This window comes from Triturus cristatus, chromosome 1_2 (genome assembly GCF_964204655.1).
Source record: "Triturus cristatus chromosome 1_2, aTriCri1.1, whole genome shotgun sequence".
In the NCBI taxonomy this organism is placed as follows: Eukaryota; Metazoa; Chordata; class Amphibia; order Caudata; family Salamandridae; genus Triturus; species Triturus cristatus.
In genome coordinates, this window is record NC_140580.1 from 923919458 (window position 1) to 923940646 (window position 21189).

Genomic DNA, 21189 nt, shown 5'->3' on the forward strand with positions numbered 1-21189 from the left:
TAACACAAAAGAAGTATTTTTACACAAAGAATTGGTCTGAGTTCAGTCTTTGAGTGTGTGCTATCATGTCTTGCCTGAGTGTGTACAATAAATGCTTAACACTACCCTTTGATAAAGCCTTACTGCTCTCCCATACTGCCACAAATAGAGAGTAGGTATTATCTACTTTTACCTCTGTAAGCTTTTGGGGATCCACTGTACTCTGTGCACACTATACCTTACTTTAGTATAGTATATACAGAGCCGGCTTCCAACAGAAGTTTCAAAGGCCTGCCACCTTTGTAAGCTGTCCCTGCCTTTTGCTGCCCCCAGCAAATGGCTTCCACCGGTTCTAAGCCCCACTTTGGGCGGGAGAATCAGTGTGAAAATAGAGTTAGGATGAGAAGTGTGCCCACCGTTGCCAACCCCAACCCTTAAGTGGGGGAGGTGAGGTGTAGCACACATCTCAGTCCCCTCCATCTTGTAGAAGGGGCGACCCAGCCAAATAGAGATGCTCATGCCCCCTCCCACTGGAGGGTGGCATGCTAGGGGGTGTACTCACCAAGGAAGGGACCTTTTGGTCTTGACCTGCGTACCCCTGTAAACGCCCCTAAATGTAGTATTTAGGTACGACCCTGAACCTTGTCTCTTCAGTTTCAAGGAAGAAAAAAGGACCAAAGAGTTGTGTTGACTCAGGAAGAAGAGGACACAACTGCTTTGGCCCCAGCCATACCGCCCTGTCCCGACTTCGACCTGCCTATAGTGAAACCCTGGTGTGTCCAGTAGCCCCCCAGAACCCGGAGGACCTGCCTTGCCTTCATTCTAAACACTCAGTCTCCCATGAGCACCGGATTTGCTCAACCAAAGGCTCCAACACAGAACCCGGATGGAGACTACTTTGCTGTGCTGCAACACTCTGCACCTGACGCCCACGGCCCAAGTTTGAGGTTCCCAACACCATGAGGAGGTCTCCCCAGCGATCCTGACTTCAGATCTGGTGATCCCGGACGTGCTTCAAGCTGACGCCTGCAGCCTCAACCTGATGGGGAATGTATCTCGTCATCCCACAGTCTTTTTCCCCGCAGGGAATCACAACGCGGTCGTTACAACGACCGCGTTGTGATTCTGCATACCATTACTCGGCAAGTCGTAACAACGATTTGGGGAGGGGGGGGGGGCGCTGGATGTTGGAATAGTATATTATACTATTCCAACTCCAGTCTGTGTGGACACTAGGGAAGGTGTTGGATTCTATATCCAACACCTCCCCCCCCCCCCCTCTCCGCAAGTCGTCGCTCCGACTTGCGGAGTAATGGTATGCGGAATCACAACGCGGTCGTTGTAACGACCGCGTTGTGATTCCCTGCGGGGAAAAAGTTTTGTGGTAAACTATTTACCCCTGAGGGGTCTCCACGACTGCTACCGGAGCTGGGAAGAAAGTCCGACACCGAAAGACACCCCTGCACCAGATGCCCCGCGGCATTGGGTGGCCCAACCGACGGTGTCCTGGCATCCACTAGGACTCCAACTTACCCCTCCTGCCGGTGGTCGTCCTCCGAGCCTGCACCATCTTTTCCGAACCGGAGACCTCCATTTCAATCCACAGGGCTCTCAACGTCTTCCTGGCACTCTCAATCCGGCCACCTTCCTGCCGCTGGTGGTGCAGCTCCTGTGCTAATTGTTGGCCCCTGCAGTGCTGATCCTAACCCACAGGAGCTTTGCTCCCACAACCAAGTGGCCTGCTATTAAGTAGCCCCTGACCGAAGTCCCCCCTAGCCCTCTTGGCTAACATTGGGCCCCTGCACCCGGCGGCCCTAGTGCCACTGTTGGTGCAATTTGAGTGCCTACCGGAACCTTGGTTCTAATCCCCAAAAGCTGTTCTGGCAGGTCGTTTACTTACCTGCAAACCGATAGCCATCTTTCATCCCATAGCAGCTAATGTTATAAGTTTTGTTCCAAAAATAGTGTTGAACTGACATTTAGTATGAAAACCAAAGTAATTTCCTTTGAATCAAAAACTGTCGTACTTGCATGTATTCTGTAAGACCCATTGTGTGATATCTAGGCATATCACCTCAAGTAGTCAAAGTAACTGAAAAGTAATCTAAAAGTAATCCAAAGTAATATCTATGTATTCTAAAGTGTTTTAAAAGCAAATACAAACCTGTAACTGTTCCAATTCCATTCACAATTGCATTTCCTTGTAAAGTTTTGTATTTGAAAGTATATTCTACTTGCCTGTACCAAGTTCTGCTTGGTTCTAGGAAAAAAAACCTTTTTAGGTCTCGCCTGCGAACGCAGCGCGGAGTGCTGCTTTCGGCGAGATCTATTGTTGCTGACTTGCCTCGGAAGGGGGACAGGAGATGTGCACGCGCAGGCTTTTGGCGGATTTGAGTTGGTGTACGCGCCTACAGCCACGCGGCGTGCACATCTCCTGTCCCTCTTCCCTCGCAAGCCAGCATTTAGTTTCACTTTCTACATATGGAGAATCCCACTCACCCGGTCTGCGGGTGGAATCCTTCTGAACGGCGGCTTCCGGAGCACTCCAGCTCCACTACTGCCAGCACGACGCGGGGCTCTCTCCTTATGCATGGGAGCCCCGCACTGCTATCTGCCGCTCTTCACCCGGGCCCCCTCCTGGGACCCGGGACTTCAGCTCCCACACCGGCTGCACGCGAAAGTAACAGGTACTGCGCATGCGCGGGCAGCCCTTGCCTCCCAGGTCTCTTCCCCAGCCCGGAGCTGCTTTCTGTTTTGCTTGTTTAACAGGCTGCAGGCAGGAGGGACTGTGTATAAGGCAATTATTTAATAAACAACGTGGCGGATAATCCTCTCTGGTTACCCGTCCTTGCAGCGTGCTTTCATCTTCGTTCTCATCGTACCTCGTACGGTCCACAGCACGCTGCACACAACAGAAGGGACAGGCTTTGGTGTGGGGCACATTACGGTAATTTAGTTAAAATGTCTAACATCAATCCTCTGCACACGGGCATTTCCCTTGTTTTTTAATTAAGAAAAGCGTTTTATCGTGCAAATTATTATTGAAGAGAAACAGTCACAGCCGTCTTCATACCAAATGATTTGTGCATACGGGGTTTTTAAAACGGACAAAAGGTAAATAATTCAAAATACTGGGTAAGAAAGTGACTACTGTACGCGGTCGGTTGGGAGCTGTGCTGAAAACAAGTTTATTTATTTTATACATGGATGGATGCAACCTGTATCCATTTTCTGAAGTTGTGATGAAAATAATGTAAATGCATACTTGGGTGGCTGCAGAGTTTGTATAATTATTTTTAGACTTGTACAACCACCCAATATATTTTGCATGGGCACATTCTGAGCGTCCAGCTACCCACTCAAATAGCAATGGAGAACGACTACCGCCCGGGCGGCATTTGCAAGCACCCCCACGACTGCGCCGATTAGCAAAATAGGCAAGCATTATCACACGATGCCTCAAGTTATGCACGTGCCAGGTAGACTGTGATCACTAAACCACCCAAAATACCTAAATGTACTAAACTAATTTTCCAAGTGACCGACACTGTTAAACACGTCAACAGCTTGTGTACTTGTATGTAATTTTTTTGTGTGCTGAAATGGTCTAAGGGGCAAGTAGTACAACACCAGATAGAGTTAATGAAGAACGTTTGGTGGTGGCACGATGGGCTAGCTCCTTAAGGAAGTAAATATGGCCCAGCGCCCGGGTTAACGACAGCCTGTCCTGTAACCCCAAGTACTCCCTTGACTTTCTTGCAGCTTCGTGGCGCTGTCACATCTGTGACGCTACCCAACTCACTTGATATTGTTATCTACCTCGGCGGGATAACTGGCTGAGCAACCCGACGTCGATACCTGCACACTGCTAGCTTATTTTGTTTAAATCCAGGCTTTTACGTTTCTATTGATGCTTTGTAACCATCGCTGGAAACAGCTTGCCAACATAATGCAATGCCGAAGTCATTTTTCTGCATTCACGGTGGAAGGAACTTTGGAGCGACGGCGGAGGCTGCAGAGCAACATCCATTATTCTTTCAGAATTCGGGGAGGCTTTTATTATTTGTGTTATGGCAGGTCACGTCTGCACGTCTTGGTTATCTTTTTTCGCGTGGGATACAAAAATCAAACCTACTGGCTTTATCAGTGCTTGTCTTTAAGGAGGTCTTATGTGAACAAACATTTGCAATGCAATAGTTCTCGCAGTTACACGAGTTAAAGCTATTGGCATTGTAAATGACAATGCCAATAGGCATTGTTATTTGCAATGTCAATAGCTCAAACTCGCGTAAATGCGAGACCTAATGCATTGCAAATGCTTGTTTTTATACTTACCTAGTTAGTCTTAATACTGTCTCTAAGTGTGTGCCATAAGCCTTGATTGAGTGAATGTAATAAATGCTTAACACACCCTCCTGATAAACCTAACTGCTCCACCACACTACCTCAAAGAGAGCTGTTGGTGATGATCTAATTTAACTTCTACTATACCTCTGGGTATCCCCTGGAATCTGTGCACACTATACCTTATTTTGATATAGTATAAACAGAGCCAGCTTCGTACAACATGTCGCCTTGATTATTGTAAAGCGCACTGATACCCTCTAGAGTCATATTCGCACTATATAAAACTTTATAAAGATATTTGTACGGCCAAGTGCTTTTTGTCAGTTATGGTGCTGTACGGAAGCCATACTTCCTCTAAACAGATCATAGCATAGTGGGTAATTTCTTCATGATTTCCTTTTATGAAAATGTTAATACCTTTTTATTGTCAATCAGAGCGCCCATTCCACATGGTATATGATAGTCTTTCATACAGCTTACAGAATTTTCCTTCTACGATATGATTATCCACAATACATCTAATTATTTTTTTTAAGTTATTATAATCAATCCTCTCCTTCCACACCCACAAAAAGGGATGCCCACAGCTGCTTGAGAACCAAATCTAATCCTCCCTATGTTGATGAATCCACAATTGACTTGTAACGTAGGTCATGAAAATAAGTTTGGTATATTTTGCTTACAGCACCTTCGTTCGGTAGACCTATGCAGGCACTGTGTTTTCATGAAATTTATGCAGTATTTCTCAGGAATTAATTGACTGACCGAACTCGCCCTTCTTTCGTCCAGAAGTCATGATATAGGAATGTCATATCAGAAATGTACAAATCTGTAAAGGATGTGGCCAAAACAAAAGATGAGAGTATGTATTATGGCATGTCACTAATGTGAACAGCAAGAGAAATAGAACTTTAACATCTAAATATGAAGTGGAATAATAAATATAGGTTCTTCATTATAATCGTTAAACAAAACCATACTGTGATTGAGAAAAAATTAACTACATCTGTAGCTCTAACAAGCATAGCAATCAGAGGACATATTTCTAGCATCTATGAGAAGGGCTTTCAGATGGGACGTCAATCTAGTCCAAGTACGATTCATATTGACAAATATTAGTAGTTCATCAACAAACTTACGTCCACACCTCTGCCTTGCACTGCTGTGTAGTATTTGGTGAAGTATGAGACACTAAAGTATGTGTGCCACTAGTTTGGTGTCTATATTATCTTTTTAAATTGATCCTAATCCATACAGTTTTATCAGCACACTGTATTGCATGATATGCTTAATATTATATTCTTTTGTTCAGGATTGTCAAGAAAGATCCCATGGTGGAAAAATAGATATTACTTGCTTGTTATTTTATTTCTCCGGCAAAGTTATAACCATGAAATTAATAAACAATCAAACCACAGAATTGGCGTGATACCCTCTTAACATGCATAGGGAATTGTCTCACTAGCCCTAAATGTGATTTCCTACCCAACTACTGCTAGTGTCCCTCCCTACTTTTTTTAACCAATCTCGATACTTTGCTTGAACTGGTTTTTTTAAACATAGATTTTACTATTCTTGGAGACTTTAACTTCCATTTGGAAGAGTTAGAAAACAAAGATACAATGGGGCTTTTGGATACACTAGGAGCGCTAGGTCTCACTCAATTGGTGCAGTCACCGACTCATATAGCTGGACACACGTTGGATGGTGTTTTCTCTTCAGCTCACGGCCTCACGGTAAAGGAAATCTTCCCGCTGCCGTGGTCTGATCATTCACTTATTAAGTTTAGCTTTCCCTATTTCAGGGTAGGAGAGAGTAGCATCACCAAACGGCCAGTTTCCACATGTAAAGCCTGGAACAAAGTGGACAAACTTCATACCCATCTGGAGGCTTTTCGTCCTCTTTTTCAGGATCATGTGAACTTAGCCGTCACCAATTATACTAATTGGATTTCGGGCGCAGTTAACGCCTCGGTACCCTTAAAAACACTTTCAGGCAATAGAATTACGCCTTCTGCCCCCTGGTTTTCCAAACTTCTTCGGAAGGAAAAAGAGATTTGGCGCCGTTTAGAACAGCGTTGGCGATTAAACTGACGAGCCTGGTAAACAAGCTTACAAAACAGCCTTACTGAACTATAAAAAACTCCTTATATCAGAAAAGAAAAAATACTTTACACAGCAAATTGAGTTGGCTGTCAACTCACCTATGGAATTGTTTTCGGTGATTAATAAACTGGCTACACCCAACAACACCGGCAGGACGATCAATCAGGAATTCTGTAATGACATTGCAGACACTTTTAAATCTAAGGTTCTAGAAATGTTTAAAGCTTTCAAGGATGCTCCTGACCCTTTTTCTTTGCCCCACTCTTGTGACTCAGACGTTATTAATCACACCTTATTTGCTTTTTCCCCGGTCTCCATAGAAGAAGTAGGAAAACACTTAAATGAATCTAAGTCAGGGTCACCTCTGGACCCATGTCCACCAACATTTCTTAAAGGACTGGTAGACTTTGTGAGCCCAGGGCTTACAGAAATTTTTAATCTGATGTTTACCTCTGGTACTTTTCCGACTAGCTGGAAGGAGACATCCATTCTGCCTTTATTTAAAAAAAACCACACTAGATGCCACTAATCCCACTAACTACCGACCCATTGACAGACTGCCTTTGCCTGCGAAAATAGTGGACAAAATTATGAACACCCAATTATCGCAATTTATCAACGCAAACAGTCTGCTGGATCATTCCCAGTTCGGTTTCCGCAAAGATCACAGTACGGAGACCGCACTCATTAAAGCAACAGAGGAGATCAGAGCGGTGATGGATGGAGGAGGCGCGGTGGCTCTCGTGCTTCTCGATCTGTCTGCCGCTTTTGATACGGTCGATCATTCCCTCTTGCAAAGGTGTTGGGAGAAGGGGAAGCGGCTCGGGCACTCCTGGCCTCCTTTTTAACAGATCGAAAATCCACCGTATCTATTGACGGCTTTAACTCAGCCCCCTATATTCTACCTTGTGGCGTCCCTCAGGGTAGCTCGCTGAGCCTCTCATTGTTTAATATCTACGTCTCTGAACTGGCCCCTCTTATCCGGGAATTTGGGTTTAGCCTGACCACATATGCCGATGATACCCAGATCGTGGTAGCTGGACATAAACTTCAAAACTCTCCTGCTCCGCAGTTTCGAAGCTGCATGAGTACCATCAACAAATGGATGACCGCACACTGCCTTAAACTCAATTCCAATAAAACGGAAGTTTGGATTTTCGGCAGTCTGCAGCCCTCCTGGAGCATTTTGTGGTGGCCAGCGGAGATGGGTCTACCACCAAAGCCAGTGGCAAAAGTAAAAAATGTGGGTGTGCTGATTGACAATAGATTGACACTTTGCCAACAAACTAATGCCGTGGTCTGTGCTTCACATTTCCTTATAAAGAAAATAAGGAAAATATTTCCGTATATCCCGGACAACACCAGGAGAACAGTAGTTTCTTCCCTCATTCAATCCAAATTAGACTACTGCAATGGGCTATATCTTAATGCCCAGAAGCAGTGTCTGAAGAAACTTCAGATGATTCAGAATTCAGCAGCTCGCCTTTTGCTTGACATTCCCAGACACAGTTCAGTTTCTAATGAAATTCGCAATTTGCACTGGCTCCCGGTGCCTCAGCGTATTGAATTCAAGACCTTGTTTTTAAAGCTTTGCACCACTTAGGCCCATCATTTCTGAAGAATCTCTTCACATGGTATCAACTGACCATACAACTTCGGTCAATGGGGGCACGATTATTGTTGGTACCAAGAATTCGTATGGCTCATTGGGGAGGCCGTAGCTTTTATTATGGCGCATCGAAACTGTGGAACTCCCTTCCTTTTCAACTTAGGAATGTCAGTTCTCTGACTGTTTTTAGAAAGCAATTAAAAATCTGGCTCTTTCAGTACTAGGTGCTAGTCTGCGGCTTGTATTTCCCAGCGCCAAGACACCTCTGGGTAGTTGTGCGCTTTTATAAATTTCATTAACAGGAAAAAAGAACAATTCCAAGAATTGGATAAGGTGGGAGCACTCACGTAATGTGACATGCTTCATCATTTGCCACCTCGTCCCACACTAGTGAGAAAGTACTACCAGGGCGGACTCAAGTTCATAGGGGGCCTGACCTGAGGGAGTTCTTGGAAATTACATTTTTTCCCTGGATAAAATACTTGGATCCAGCCACTGGGAGGGGGTGGAGGGTGGTTGAGGTGCGTCCTGCCTCTCCTGGATGAGTCAGGGTTCGGCTGAATAGACCTGGGCTGCATTTAGAGTAGTGGGAGGAGATTCCCTTGCACCTGAATAGGCCTGGTCTGCCTTGAACAATTGTCCCCCCCTCCTGCCAATAAGCTGGGCAGAGAGGACAGAACTGGGTTGGACTGAGCACAGACATTCTCTGCCACAAGAGAGCAAAGGGAAATGTGGTATAAATATTGGGGCTCAGACCCCAGAACTTTTGAAACTCTTTTGACCATGGAACCTGCCAAGGTGAAGAGCTAGAGAAGCTGTGAGGAGGGACTAACACTTTGCTGTGTGATTTGCTGTGTTGGCCTACAGTGGCTGCTTCTGTCTGAGGTAGAGAAAGTACTGGACTGAACCTTCTGCAACTTATTTGTTTGAGTTTCTCCAATGGCTTAAGGTAGAGCTTGCCCCCTGTTCAAGAAGTCCCAGTAACAACAAAGACTTCAAGTTCATCTGCTAACAGCACTGGGAGCTGTGTGTTTTGTGCTGCAACTGAACAAAAAAGCAACCTGATGCCATCAACGACACCGCTACGGGCTCCGTGTCCTGAAGGCAGTGCAGAGGGCACCACCACACTTCGCACTGCATCTCTGGTCTCACCGCCGATGCCATTCGCCGACACTGCTTGCACTTCGACCTGTGGGCAATGCCTTGTTTCACGCTGTTGCCATGATATCCCAGACGCCGCCGCTCCAAACTGATATCGACATGGCTGATTGCTCCGTGGTTCGAGGCTACCGCTCGTAAGTTGCATGACGCACCGCCCCCATCCCGCATCGCAGCCTTGGCCTACAGACCCCGGCGCCATCATCTCCAGTTTGTCAGCTGACGACAACACTTCAGCAACAACAACAACGCCGCTGCTTGCAGAGTGACCTGCCAGAGCCACGACAAGCACCACATTCACTTTGCACTGCAGCCCTGGTCTCACCGACACTGCGGGACAACCATCATCAAGCCTCTGCCTGCACCATGACCTGAGGGCACCGCAACGCTGCACTTCGCAGGAACTTTATTTTAAGTCTATTTTTTTATTAAGATTTCTGCGAACTGTATGGTGATTTGTTTCTTTTAATCGTTTTTGGTTGCACAGATAAAATATTGGATATTTTTCTAAACCTGGTGTGGTGTCCTTTTGTAGTCTTTTCACTGTATTACTGTTGGTTATGGGCAAATGCTTTACACACTGCCTCTGAGAAGCCTGACTGCTCGTGTCAAGCTTCCAAGGGAGTGAGCAGGGGTTATTTCAGAAGTGTATCCCCCTTATCCCGACTAGGATGAAAGGGCCCCTACTTGGACAGGGTAACAACCTGGCAACTAGGGACCCCACATTTCTACCATAAGGTAGTGTCAGAGGACGTACGTGGTTACTATGACCCTTACGTACCTCTGTGTTGTTATGCCAACATGTTTCTGCCTTCTAATAGAGCCTAAAAGAGGCCTGGGGCATTCATCTGGCCTAAAGATATGTATCTCCAGACTTTATTATTAATAGTGAAGAGTACAGTGGTAAATAGTGATAGGACCTACCAGTCTTCAAACAATCACCAGGGACTAATACCTAGTGCCAGGGGGCCTTTTGCCTCATGGTCTGTTCTGGGTGGGGCCGCCTATAGTCACGCTGATCAGGTTTGGGTGCCCACACTGATCATACCGTGCCCAAATGAACACCCATCTGCCTTTATAACAGTGGGTAGAGAATTGCAAATTTTTTTGTGCCAAACCTGGCTCTATAAATTTTGGAAACTGGATGAAAGTGAGCAACTTGAAACGCAAGACCCTCTAAGGTGAATAACAAGTAAACTGTTTTTGTATGTATAAGGGGGTCAATGCATGAATGACGCTAAGGCCTTAAATAAGCTGCACCTGCGCTTATGAATAAGAAGCCGGTGTAAAGTTTATAGATGAGAGGAAATATAGGTGTTTTGCGGTGTCCTTTTCCTGTATGAGTTGCCAAATGTTCTAAATGCATTGGCGTCAAAGTAGGAAGTTGAGAAGAAAAGAATTAGTCATCTAGTTAAAAAAGAATCAACTGGACATTTGTATTCAACTAATCAGATGGCTACAAAGGAAGGTTTTTTCTCTAAACAAGTAACCGTCTCAGTTAAATGTAATGCCTAAAATATGATCAGATTTGGATAGTGTACCAACTCCTTGGGCCACCAGTGTAAGCTCCCAGAAGAAGTACCAAAGATTAGAATTTTTCTCGTATCCGAATTGAGGTTCATTAAGTTGGCATTCAGGCTGCACCCAAACATGTATGGTCGCTGTATTGATTCTGACGGCTAGTCCTCTCCCCATTTAACACAAGGATAGATGTGTGTCGTCATCTAAAATCTAAGGGGCGAAGGCAGGATTGAAAGTTGCTAGAATGCAACATAGATAATAAAAGCTTAAGAGTGGCTGGCTGTATCAAATCTTAAAAGTGAAGTATCGTATATTGTTTACGGTCCACTGCTTTTGGTCTATCCACCAGATGCCCCAAATGAATGACTACAGAGCTCCAGTCACCCAGATAAGTGCCAAGAAGCTGAAAACACCAAAGTTGTATATTATTTAGCTCAATATGAAATGTACACTTTTTGGCCTATTGTGAGTTGCTGGAATTGTTCTTTACCTTGTGCTGTGGAATTATTTTGCTTTTCAGTCTACAGAACTGAGTAAATGTTTGGTACAGTGATGCAAATCTAGTAGTTAAACCCCAAGTAACTGATTATAGTGATAGCTATACTTGTTAAAGCTCAGATGCAATGTTCATTAAAGTAGTTGAATCTTTGTTTGTTGTACCTGTCATAACAAAGCAATGCCTGTGCAGATTTGTTGCAAAAGCTTTAATTATTTTTAAACAAATTCACCCCTCCCACTGATACTTCAGACTTTGACACTGAACCTTTATCAAGTAAATTCACTATGACTGATGGCAGTACTTGCTAATCGTATTAGGGAAAGCTTTCCAGTTGCAAAATTAGCAATTGTTCAGTGGGCCTCATTCTTCCCCCTTGCAGTGTTTTAAGTTAGTCATTTAACACCTTAAAGTGCTGTGCCACTGTTCATACCAGTCCCTTGGACATTCTATGCTTCCGTTGCAGTATAAATGATAATGTATCACCAGCTGTACCTTATAATGATGTTGCAAACTACAGAGAAGCGTCAAGACCATATGAAGGCACAAGGCAGGAATTTTTAAACGAACATTAATCTGAGGTGACTATCCTCATAATGTTGGTGTACATTATTCAGTATAAGTAGTCAAAGTCAAATTTATATAATTGCAAACTGTATGTTGCTGAACCATAGAGTTTGATGTACTGGCCAAATGTGGAACTGTAGCTCCAGGATCACTAATAGGTTGTAGTAGGTTATTATAAGTGACGAGCCATACAAATTGTTTAATAAAATAATAGACTAGCCATGTTACATTCTTTTTAAATTTGTTTTAATTATGGAATGCTCCTGTGATAAAAAATGAAAAATATGTAGCCCACACTATAAGTCTATACTGCATAAAAGTGCAGTATGTGCTTTTAAGGCATGTTGTCCTATGTAATTAATACTCTACGAGGATTTGAGTAGAGCTTCTGCCCCTCATGATCGTGGTATCCTGTTATTTTTAGATGTTGAACACACCGGAGCAACCAGTGAATTCTACGACAAGTTTACTATCCGCTACCATATCAGCACCATTTTCAAGAGCCTCTGGCAGAATATCGCACACCATGGCACCTTCATGGAAGAGTTCAAGTGAGTTTAAAACCATGCAACTTGCAACCTACACCCCCAAACTGGCTCCAGCAGATATACTGTCTCCTGTTCTGCTTACATCCCATTCATTGATTTCCCTAATCTTAGACTACATTTACTATGCTTCTTCCCCTATCCCTGCAGTTCTGCCATTTTTCTTGCTATCTTTCCCAAATCCTACTAAGCTTTCCTGCCTTCTCCACGCTCTCCTACTCTGATCTTGCTGTGCCAGTCTACCTGCCCCACCAAGAGCGGTTTTCTAGCCTGTGCTTTCACCCTCTCCTATTGCCTGCATTTTACGTTTCCTGGCACAGAGGTGAAAATCTTTCCTTCTTGCAGCTCCGGGAAGCAGTTTGTCCGCTACATAAACATGCTAATCAACGACACAACGTTCCTCCTGGATGAGAGCCTGGAATCTCTGAAGAGGATCCACGAGATGCAGGAGGAGATGAGGAGCAAGGAGCACTGGGACCAGCTGCCCCGGGTGAGATGTAGTGAGAGACATACTCTGTAAAGACTACATAAATATGGGTTGCAACTAAGGTATCCATGGAAAGGAGAGATAGTCTGAGCCCTATATTTTCTCTACCAGCCTGTTAGCATTCCTAGGTGGGGATCGTCGTTGAGATTTGGACTAATCTAATTTATATGGTCACATGCATGAGATGGAGAGGCTGGTTAGGTTTGATTCATCATCAGCAGCATGTATGCCTGGGATTGTCAGTCTGGCTGAGGCCTAGAATCCTTGTGAGCATATGGTAGCATGCTTGTGAAGGACTCTCTCTGGCTATGAAGGCCTGTTTTGTTGTCCAGTTTGTCAGGGCCTTGAATTCCTTGTATCAGTAGTTACCATTCCTGTGTGAGCTATGTTTGGGAATCCTAAATTCTCTTGTTCCTCTCTGATTACATGTCTGTGATGAAAACCCTGATAGGGGCTTCTTCTACTATTTGGTAGCATCCAGTTTTAACCCCTTGTGTGCCCATGACGAGCTGGACTCGTCATGGGCCGCGGTTGCGCTGTGCCCATGACTAGTCCAGCTCGTCATGAACCCCGCCCGCTAATGTAACGGCCGGCACAGGGCGGGGAAAGGGCGTGGCACACAAGGGGTTAAAGTGCATGTTCCAAATAACATTGAATTTAAAGATCGTGTTTTTGCTTTGAAATGGAGCATAGCATGCTCTAGTTTGAGAGGTTTGCCTGGACAATAGAGTTGGTGCACTCAACAGTAGTGTGGTAAGCAAGGGTTTGGGTGGTTCGTGGTTCTTGATATGTTTGTAAGAGTATTCTGGAGTAATGCAGTTCTTGCATTACTTCAGACATGCCAAGAACAACAATATAAATACATAAAATTACAATTGTGTATCAAAACTAAGACTATTCCAAACCACTCCAAATGTTTCTTAAAAAGGCCGAGAATCTAAAACCATTAGGGCAACCCAATATACGTTTTAGAAACATTTAATTACACAACAAACACATTCACAAACAAAAATCTAGTTTTATGACAGACCAGAGACTTATGTACATTTGAATAAAAATTACTCCAAAACCCCGCAACCAAGGGGACAGATCAATCAAATAGAAAATGTACATCTAAGCCCAGTTCAACACACTCACAAACAGGACACGTGATATAAAGTGTGTGTGTGTGTGTGTGTGTGTGTGTATACACACACATACATATCGCGTTGCTGCGCAAGAAAGAACCCGCAGCCGCTATCCCACCAGGAAAGTGCTCTATTTTCTTTAAACAAAAAGTGACTAACAATAATAAACAGGGAAGACAGACTCGTGGGGTATTCCTTCTGCCGAAGGTAATTTCCATTGGAAAACAGACTGGTTCAAATAATCACCAGAAATTAAAACAGTATATTTAACAGTTGCATTATTTTCTGCAAACTAATCAATACTCCTTCTGAAATTAGTGTAACTCAATACAGCTGCTCCTATAAATACGAGCGATCAAAGACCACCTGTGCACTTAGGATAGTCTTTTTGAGAATTTTTACTATGGCAATGGTTGTTGTTCTTTGACATGTGAGCTGTGTTTTTTGAGGAAGAATGCAGCCAGATTAATGTGTTCGAGGCATATGAGCTGCAGATTATACACTGTGCATAGCTCGCCATCTGGTGTTGGGCCCGGATGTTTGCAGTTTGTTTTTCCTCTTGGAAAGTCTTTGGAAGTCACAAGGTTGGTGACTCCTCCTTTGGTTCGTATTGCGCATGGGCTTCGGCTCCATCGTCAGATTGTTTTTTTCCGCCATCGGGCTCGGATGTAATACTTCGTGCTCCGGTTCCGAACTTTTCCAGTTCAACGATCGACGAAAAAATCCTCGCTCATCGAGCTCCTTCAGATAATAAATCATCTTAATCACCTTCTCTTCGGCACTTCTTCGATTCCGGTCGTCGACGGCGGCCTTCGGGCCTATTCCGGCTCCGGTCTCGGCTGATGGAAAGAACTCCCTTCAAGAAGTGCCCTCGATGTGGGTCCAAGTTTCCCCACACCGATCTTCATGAGGTGTGCAACCTCTGCCTCTCCCCTGAACACGAGGCCCGAGACTGTCCCGCCTGCAAGTCTTTTCGCTCTAAAAAGACTATTCGAGATCGTCGGGCTAGACGCAACATGGCGCACTCCTCGACCTCCGCTCAAGTCGACATCTTCGGGGACGACGTCGAAGCTCCGGGACAGCAGAACATCGAAGAAGAGGACGACGACCTAGTCAGTGCTTCCGAGGCCGACGACTCAGATGTGGAGGACATCACCCCAGCGCAGCGGGTCGTGAGTACAATACCCCCTCCCACACCCACGCCGATACCCAAAAAGGCATCGGTCACACCTTCGCCTCCGGGCCTAGGCAAGACCAAGGATACTGCTTCTCACACTCCACCTTCGGGCCCGGTAAAGAAGCCTATTAAGCCTTCCGGCAGCTCGGGCTCGAGCCAGCCGGCCAGCAGTACCGAAAAACACACTTCGGCACCGAAGAAAAGATCGGCCTCCACCTCCACACCGAACCCAGCACCAAAGCCTTCGGTGTCGAAACCTGCCCTTCCGGCACCGACCAAACATCACAAGGCCCTCGGTACCGACACTCCCGTGCCGAAGCCTTCTTCGACACCGACCAAAAAATCGGAGGTCTCAAAGAAGCACGGCTTAGACAAGCCTAAAAAGCTCTTGGCGCCGACCGAACAACCAGTGTCGCAGGAACTTTTCACACCGGATCCACTGCAAAAGACACTCGCCAAGGATCAAAAAACTGGACATTTGACATTGTCTTCAAAAAAGAGACACTTGGACAAACCAGCTCCACCTCCGCCTCCAAAGAGGAAAGACACTGCTACCTCCCCTTTCAGAGTGCCTTCCCCACCTCCTCCACCCTCCCCACCTCCACCCCTGCCTCATCGTTCCCCAACCTTGTCTCCTGTCCCAGACGATTTAGGAGACCCTTATTATGATCCAGCAGACGTGCCACAAGATCCCACCCCTACTGGATCTCCAGACCCATGGGACGACTATCACAATCCGGACATCCCAGATGTCCCACAGGATGACCTTTACCCATCTCGGCCATCCACCTCTGAAGATTCCTTAGGCTTTCACCACCTGTTACAAAGGGCGGCACACTACAACGGGGTGGAGTTACATAGTGACCCAGTGGAGGAAGATTTTCTCCTAGACACCTTCGACAATGCACATAGGTCTACTGCCATTCTACCTATGTTAAAAGGAGTAATTAAACATGCAAGCCCTCGAAAAGATGAAAAAAGATACTGATACGGCGAAATCCATGGGAGCCCTACAGTCTCACACTCCAAGGCGCTCTTTTCGCCGCTCTTCCTTTCGGGGCACGGGTAGAGGCTACTCCTCGGATAGTGCATCCACGTCCTACAAATCCCCTCCTCAGTCTACCTTCACAAAAGGTTATCAAAGAGGCGGATACAGAGGCAATAATAATAAGGGCAGAGGCAAGACAAATACCGCCCGCTCTGTCACACCCCCTACCCAATGACTTTCCCCCGCTCCCTCCAGACCATTCCACTCCGGTCGGGGGCAGGATACAACATTTCCTTCACGTCTGGGAGACCATCACCTCAGACAGATGAGTGACCGAAATTATTTATTCAGGGTATTGCCTCGAATTAACATCAACACCCCCCCCCCCCCCTCCCCAAACATTCCACCCAGGCAACGCCTAATGTCTCAAGAACATGTGACGTTACTAAAACAGGAGGCAACCTCCCTCCTGCAAAAACAAGCCATAGAGCAGGTCCCCATCAATCAACAAAATTTAGGGGTCTACTCCCTGAACTTTCTGATTCCAAAGAGAGACGAGACTCTACGACCTATCCTAGATCTCAGACCTCTAAATGCTTACATACATTCAGACCATTTTCACATGGTAACCCTTCAACAGGTTCTTCCACTCCTCTCCCAGAACGACTTTCTCACCACTCTGGACTTGAAAGACGCATACTTTCACATCCCAGTAAGTACACCATGCTCACAGAAAGTACCTCAGATTTGTAGTGGACGGGCAACACTACCAGTTCAAAGTGCTCCCGTTCGGGGTAACAACAGCACCAAGGGTATTCACCAAGTGCCTAGCAGTAGTGGCGGCACACCTCAGAAGACAGCACATTCACGTCTTCCCATATTTGGACGACTGGCTAATAAAAGCCACGTCCTACGAACAATGTGTGCAACACACCGCCGCTACACTCCAATTACTCCACCAGCTAGGCTTCACGGTGAACCACCAAAATTCCACCTGGTACCATCAAACACAAAACAATACCTCAGTGCTACCATGGACACCTCAAAAGCCATAGCCTATCCCAATCCTGCCAGGATTGCAAACATATAGGCTCTGCGTCAAAAATTCATATTTCCCCACACTCTCCCAGCAAGAGTGTTTATGCAACTGATAGGGATGATGGCCTCTTGCATCTTCATAGTGCCCCATGCAAGACTCCAGATGCGTTCACTCCAAGAGTGTTTGGCACGCCAGTGGAACCAGGCCCTGGGGCAACTGACAGATCTGGTGTTGGTAGACGGTCGCACCCATCGCTCTCTGCAGTGGTGGAACACCACAAACCTTTCCAGAGGTCGACCGTTCCTGGACCCGGTTCCACAAATAATACTAACAGACGCATCGCTCTCCGGCTGGGGAGCTCATCTGTTACATCTCACAGTACAGGGCACATGGACTCCGCAACAGAAGTTACTCCACATCAACCATTTGGAGTTACTGGCAATCTTCCTAGCCCTAAAATCCTTCCAGACGCAGATTGCAGGCAAGGCAGTCCTCATTCGCACAGACCACATGACTGCCATGTACTACCTTCAAAAACAGGGGGGCACACACTCTCCACAGCTCTCTCAATTAGCACAGAGCATATGGAGATGGGCAATTCCACAGAAAATCATTCTCCTGGCCCAACATGTCCCAGGAGTCCAAAACACCGTGGCAGATCTGCTCAGCAGACAAACTCAACAGATTCACGAATGGGAACTTCACCCACAGGTTCTTCACCCGTTCTTTCAGAAGTGGGGGCAGCCACATATAGATCTATTCGCCACCCACGAAAACAAAAAATGCCCAAGCTTCGCCGCCAGATATCCACACCCATTGTCCAAAGGCAATGCGATATGGATGAACTGGTCAAACAAATTTGCATACGCTTTTCCACCTCTCCCACTAATTCCCTTAGTGGTGCGAAAGCTACTACAGCATTCCCTAACACTGATCCTAGTAGCTCCAACATGGGCCAGACAACCGTGGTACACCACACTGCTGGAACTCTCAGTAGTACCACACCAAAAGCTACACCTCTCACCATGCCTCCTAACCCAGAACCATGGAGAGATCAGGCACCCGGACCCAGCTCAGCTCAACCTTGCGATCTGGCTCCTGAGGACCTAGAATTCGGATACCTTAACCTTCCCCCTGATTGCATGAATATTATCAGGGAAGCTAGACGCCCTTCTACTAGGGCATGCTATGCTGCAAAGTGGAAAAGATTTGTTGTTTACTGCCACAACAACACAATCGATCCTCTAAATGTGTCCATACAGCACATTATATGTTACTTGCTCCATCTCCAAAGGTGTAACCTAGCATATACATCCATTCGGTTACACCTCGCAGCAATTGATGCTTACTTACAGAACAGGCAGCACCTATCACTTTTCAGGGTGTCTGCCATTAAAGCCTTTATGGAAGGCCTCAAAAGAGTAATTCCACCCAGAGTACCACCCTCACCTGTCTGGAACTTTAAATATAGTTCTCACAAGGCTAATGGGACCCCCTTTCGAACCATTACATAAATGTGAGCTGCAATTTCTCACATGGAAAACAGCATTCCTAGTGGCCATCACTTCCCTTAGAAGGGTTAGTGAAATAGAAGCACTCACCATACAGGAACCTTTTCTTCAAATGCATCATAACAAGGTGGTACTCCGCACCAACCCAAACTTTCTACCCAAAGTAATTTCTCCCTTCCATCTAAACCAGTCGGTAGAATTACCAGTCTTTTTCTCACAACCTCAAACCGTTGCGGAAAGGGCTTTACACACACTGGATGTTAAAAGGGCCTTACTTTACTACATCCAAAGTACACAACCTTTCCGAAAAACCAAACAGCTATTTGTTTCTTTCTCTCCACCACATAAAGGCAACCCTATTTCAAAATCAGGTATAGCTAGGTGGATTGTAAAATGCATACAGATTTGCTACCACAAAGCAAAACGGACGCTATCTGTTCCCCCTAAAGCCCACTCTACAAGGAAGATAGGGGCTTCTATGGCGTTTCTAGGAAACATACCACTAGATGACATCTGCAAAGCAGCGACTTGGTCAACACCGCACACTTTCACAAAACATTACTGTGTAGATGTGCAAACCAAGCAACAAGCAAGTGTGGGCCAGGCTGTACTAAAAACACTGTTCCAAACAACTTCAACGAATGCCAGTGGTCGCCGCTAGGGTTGGGTACTGCTATATAGTCTATGCACAGTGTATAATCTGCAGCTCATATGCCTCGAACGAAATATGCTACTTACCAGTATGCATCTGTTCTTGGCATGTAGAGCTGCAGATCTATACAAGCCCACCCGCCTCCCGGGCTACCTGTATCCGTTCCAGTTTATCTTATTTAGATACAACACACATGGGTTTCTTTACTGTTATCACTACGCTCCATCTTTCCCTGCTGGCGAAAAACAATCTGAGGATGGAGCCGAAGCCCATGCGCAATACGAACCAAAGGAGGAGTCACCAACCTCGTGACTTCCAAAGACTTTCCAAGAGGAAAAACAAACTGCAAACATCCGGGCCCAACACCAGATGGCGAGCTATGCACAGTGTATAGATCTGCAGCTCTACATGCCAAGAACAGATGCATACTGGTAAGTAGCATATTCCATTTGTTTGGTTTCCAATTACCAGGTTTTCTATTTCCTTTTAACACTTTTATTTCATTTTTTCACAATTATTACTGATGGATTATGGAACTATATTGTGGGATTAGCCCTGAGGGACGTCAGAAGATTGGGTTTAGGCCACTTGGCAACACTATCCAATAACTGTATAATGTCACATGACATAAAAATGGCTCTTTCTGTAATCAATGCAATTAACATTTGAGCATAATGATATTGTACCTGGAGGAATATGGCACTGGCCTGGTCTTTGATCGCTCATATTTATTATGTTTTTGTCACTTTTTGTTTAAAGAAAATAGAACATTTTCGTGATGGGATAGCTGCTTTGACAAAGACCGGACAGGTCATCCAATGTAATAAATGAAAATTCCAAGATTCCTGGAGTGTGGGCTCTTTCTTGTGCAGCAGTGCGATCTTTTGACATTTGTACATGGGTCCTGCACCCGTTCAGCCCGCACAACGCCGCCTGGTGAACGAAGTCGGAAGAACTGCATGTAGTAGTTCATGGAGATAGATAGGTATATACACACACTTGTGTAAACAATAGTAGACAGTCAAAAAGGCAGAAAGATTGCACTTATTATGTTACGCAACAGTTGCGTATAAAATCTTTGAGATCAGTGTGATATTGTTTCCCTGTCCGTGGTGAGTTTCCTTATGGTCATTTATATGCATATGTATGGTGCAAAGCCTTATTCTGCTTTTTAAAATATCGGATTGAGATGTTTTGTTGTTATTTAGCTGCATGAATTGACTTGTCAACATGCTGGAACGGAGCATCCATGCAGTTCCAGGTGTTTGGCTATTTTCTGTCATTTTCTGATCTAGCTTAGATACTCTATTGCTAAATGCCCAAAGCAATTCCTGCTTTGTGAATTACACAACCGTATTTGGGAACATGGGTGAGTGAGGATATCGCCTACATTTGGTAATTATAGACGGCAGATACTTGCCCTTTACGGGCGTTTTTTATGTTGTGTTCCGAAGTGTTTTACCTCACAAGGGCAAGTATGGTGCAAGTATAATACGCTTGTTTATGCGTCTGCATGCACAAGCCTATCGTATTTACTATTTTGCCCACAAAAGGGCATGTATAGTACGACTACTATACGCTTGTTTGTGTCTGCATGTACATGCCTATCGGATTTATCATATTGTGGCGGTGTAACATGACCCTATTTAAATACACAGACGAGAGATGTCATCGCACACAGGTGTTAATTGTGGATCATAAGCATTAGTCCATTGGGGAAATTTTTGGTTTTGGTGCAAATGGTATGTTTTGAAGTGCCTCACTGCCCAAAGGTTTCTTATGGTGCGAGTACTTTTGGCCATGTGTCTGTGCACTCACCCATTTGACATACTGCCTCGTGTTTTACTCCGCTCTAGTTAATATACGATTTTGTTGGATTCC

General features: G+C 45.3%; 1 protein-coding gene across 3 annotated transcripts in view; it reads left to right on the forward strand.

The window, feature by feature from the left end:
- UBE4B (ubiquitination factor E4B) overlaps nt 1-21189 on the forward strand; it is a 918898-nt gene that overhangs the window by 578120 nt on the left and 319589 nt on the right. For all 3 annotated transcript variants that reach the window (XM_085609806.1, XM_085609805.1, XM_085609804.1), the window contains 2 exons: nt 12207-12333; nt 12673-12817. In XM_085609806.1, coding sequence (XP_085465932.1) covers nt 12207-12333; nt 12673-12817 — 272 coding nt within the window. The remainder of the gene's footprint in view (nt 1-12206; nt 12334-12672; nt 12818-21189) is intronic.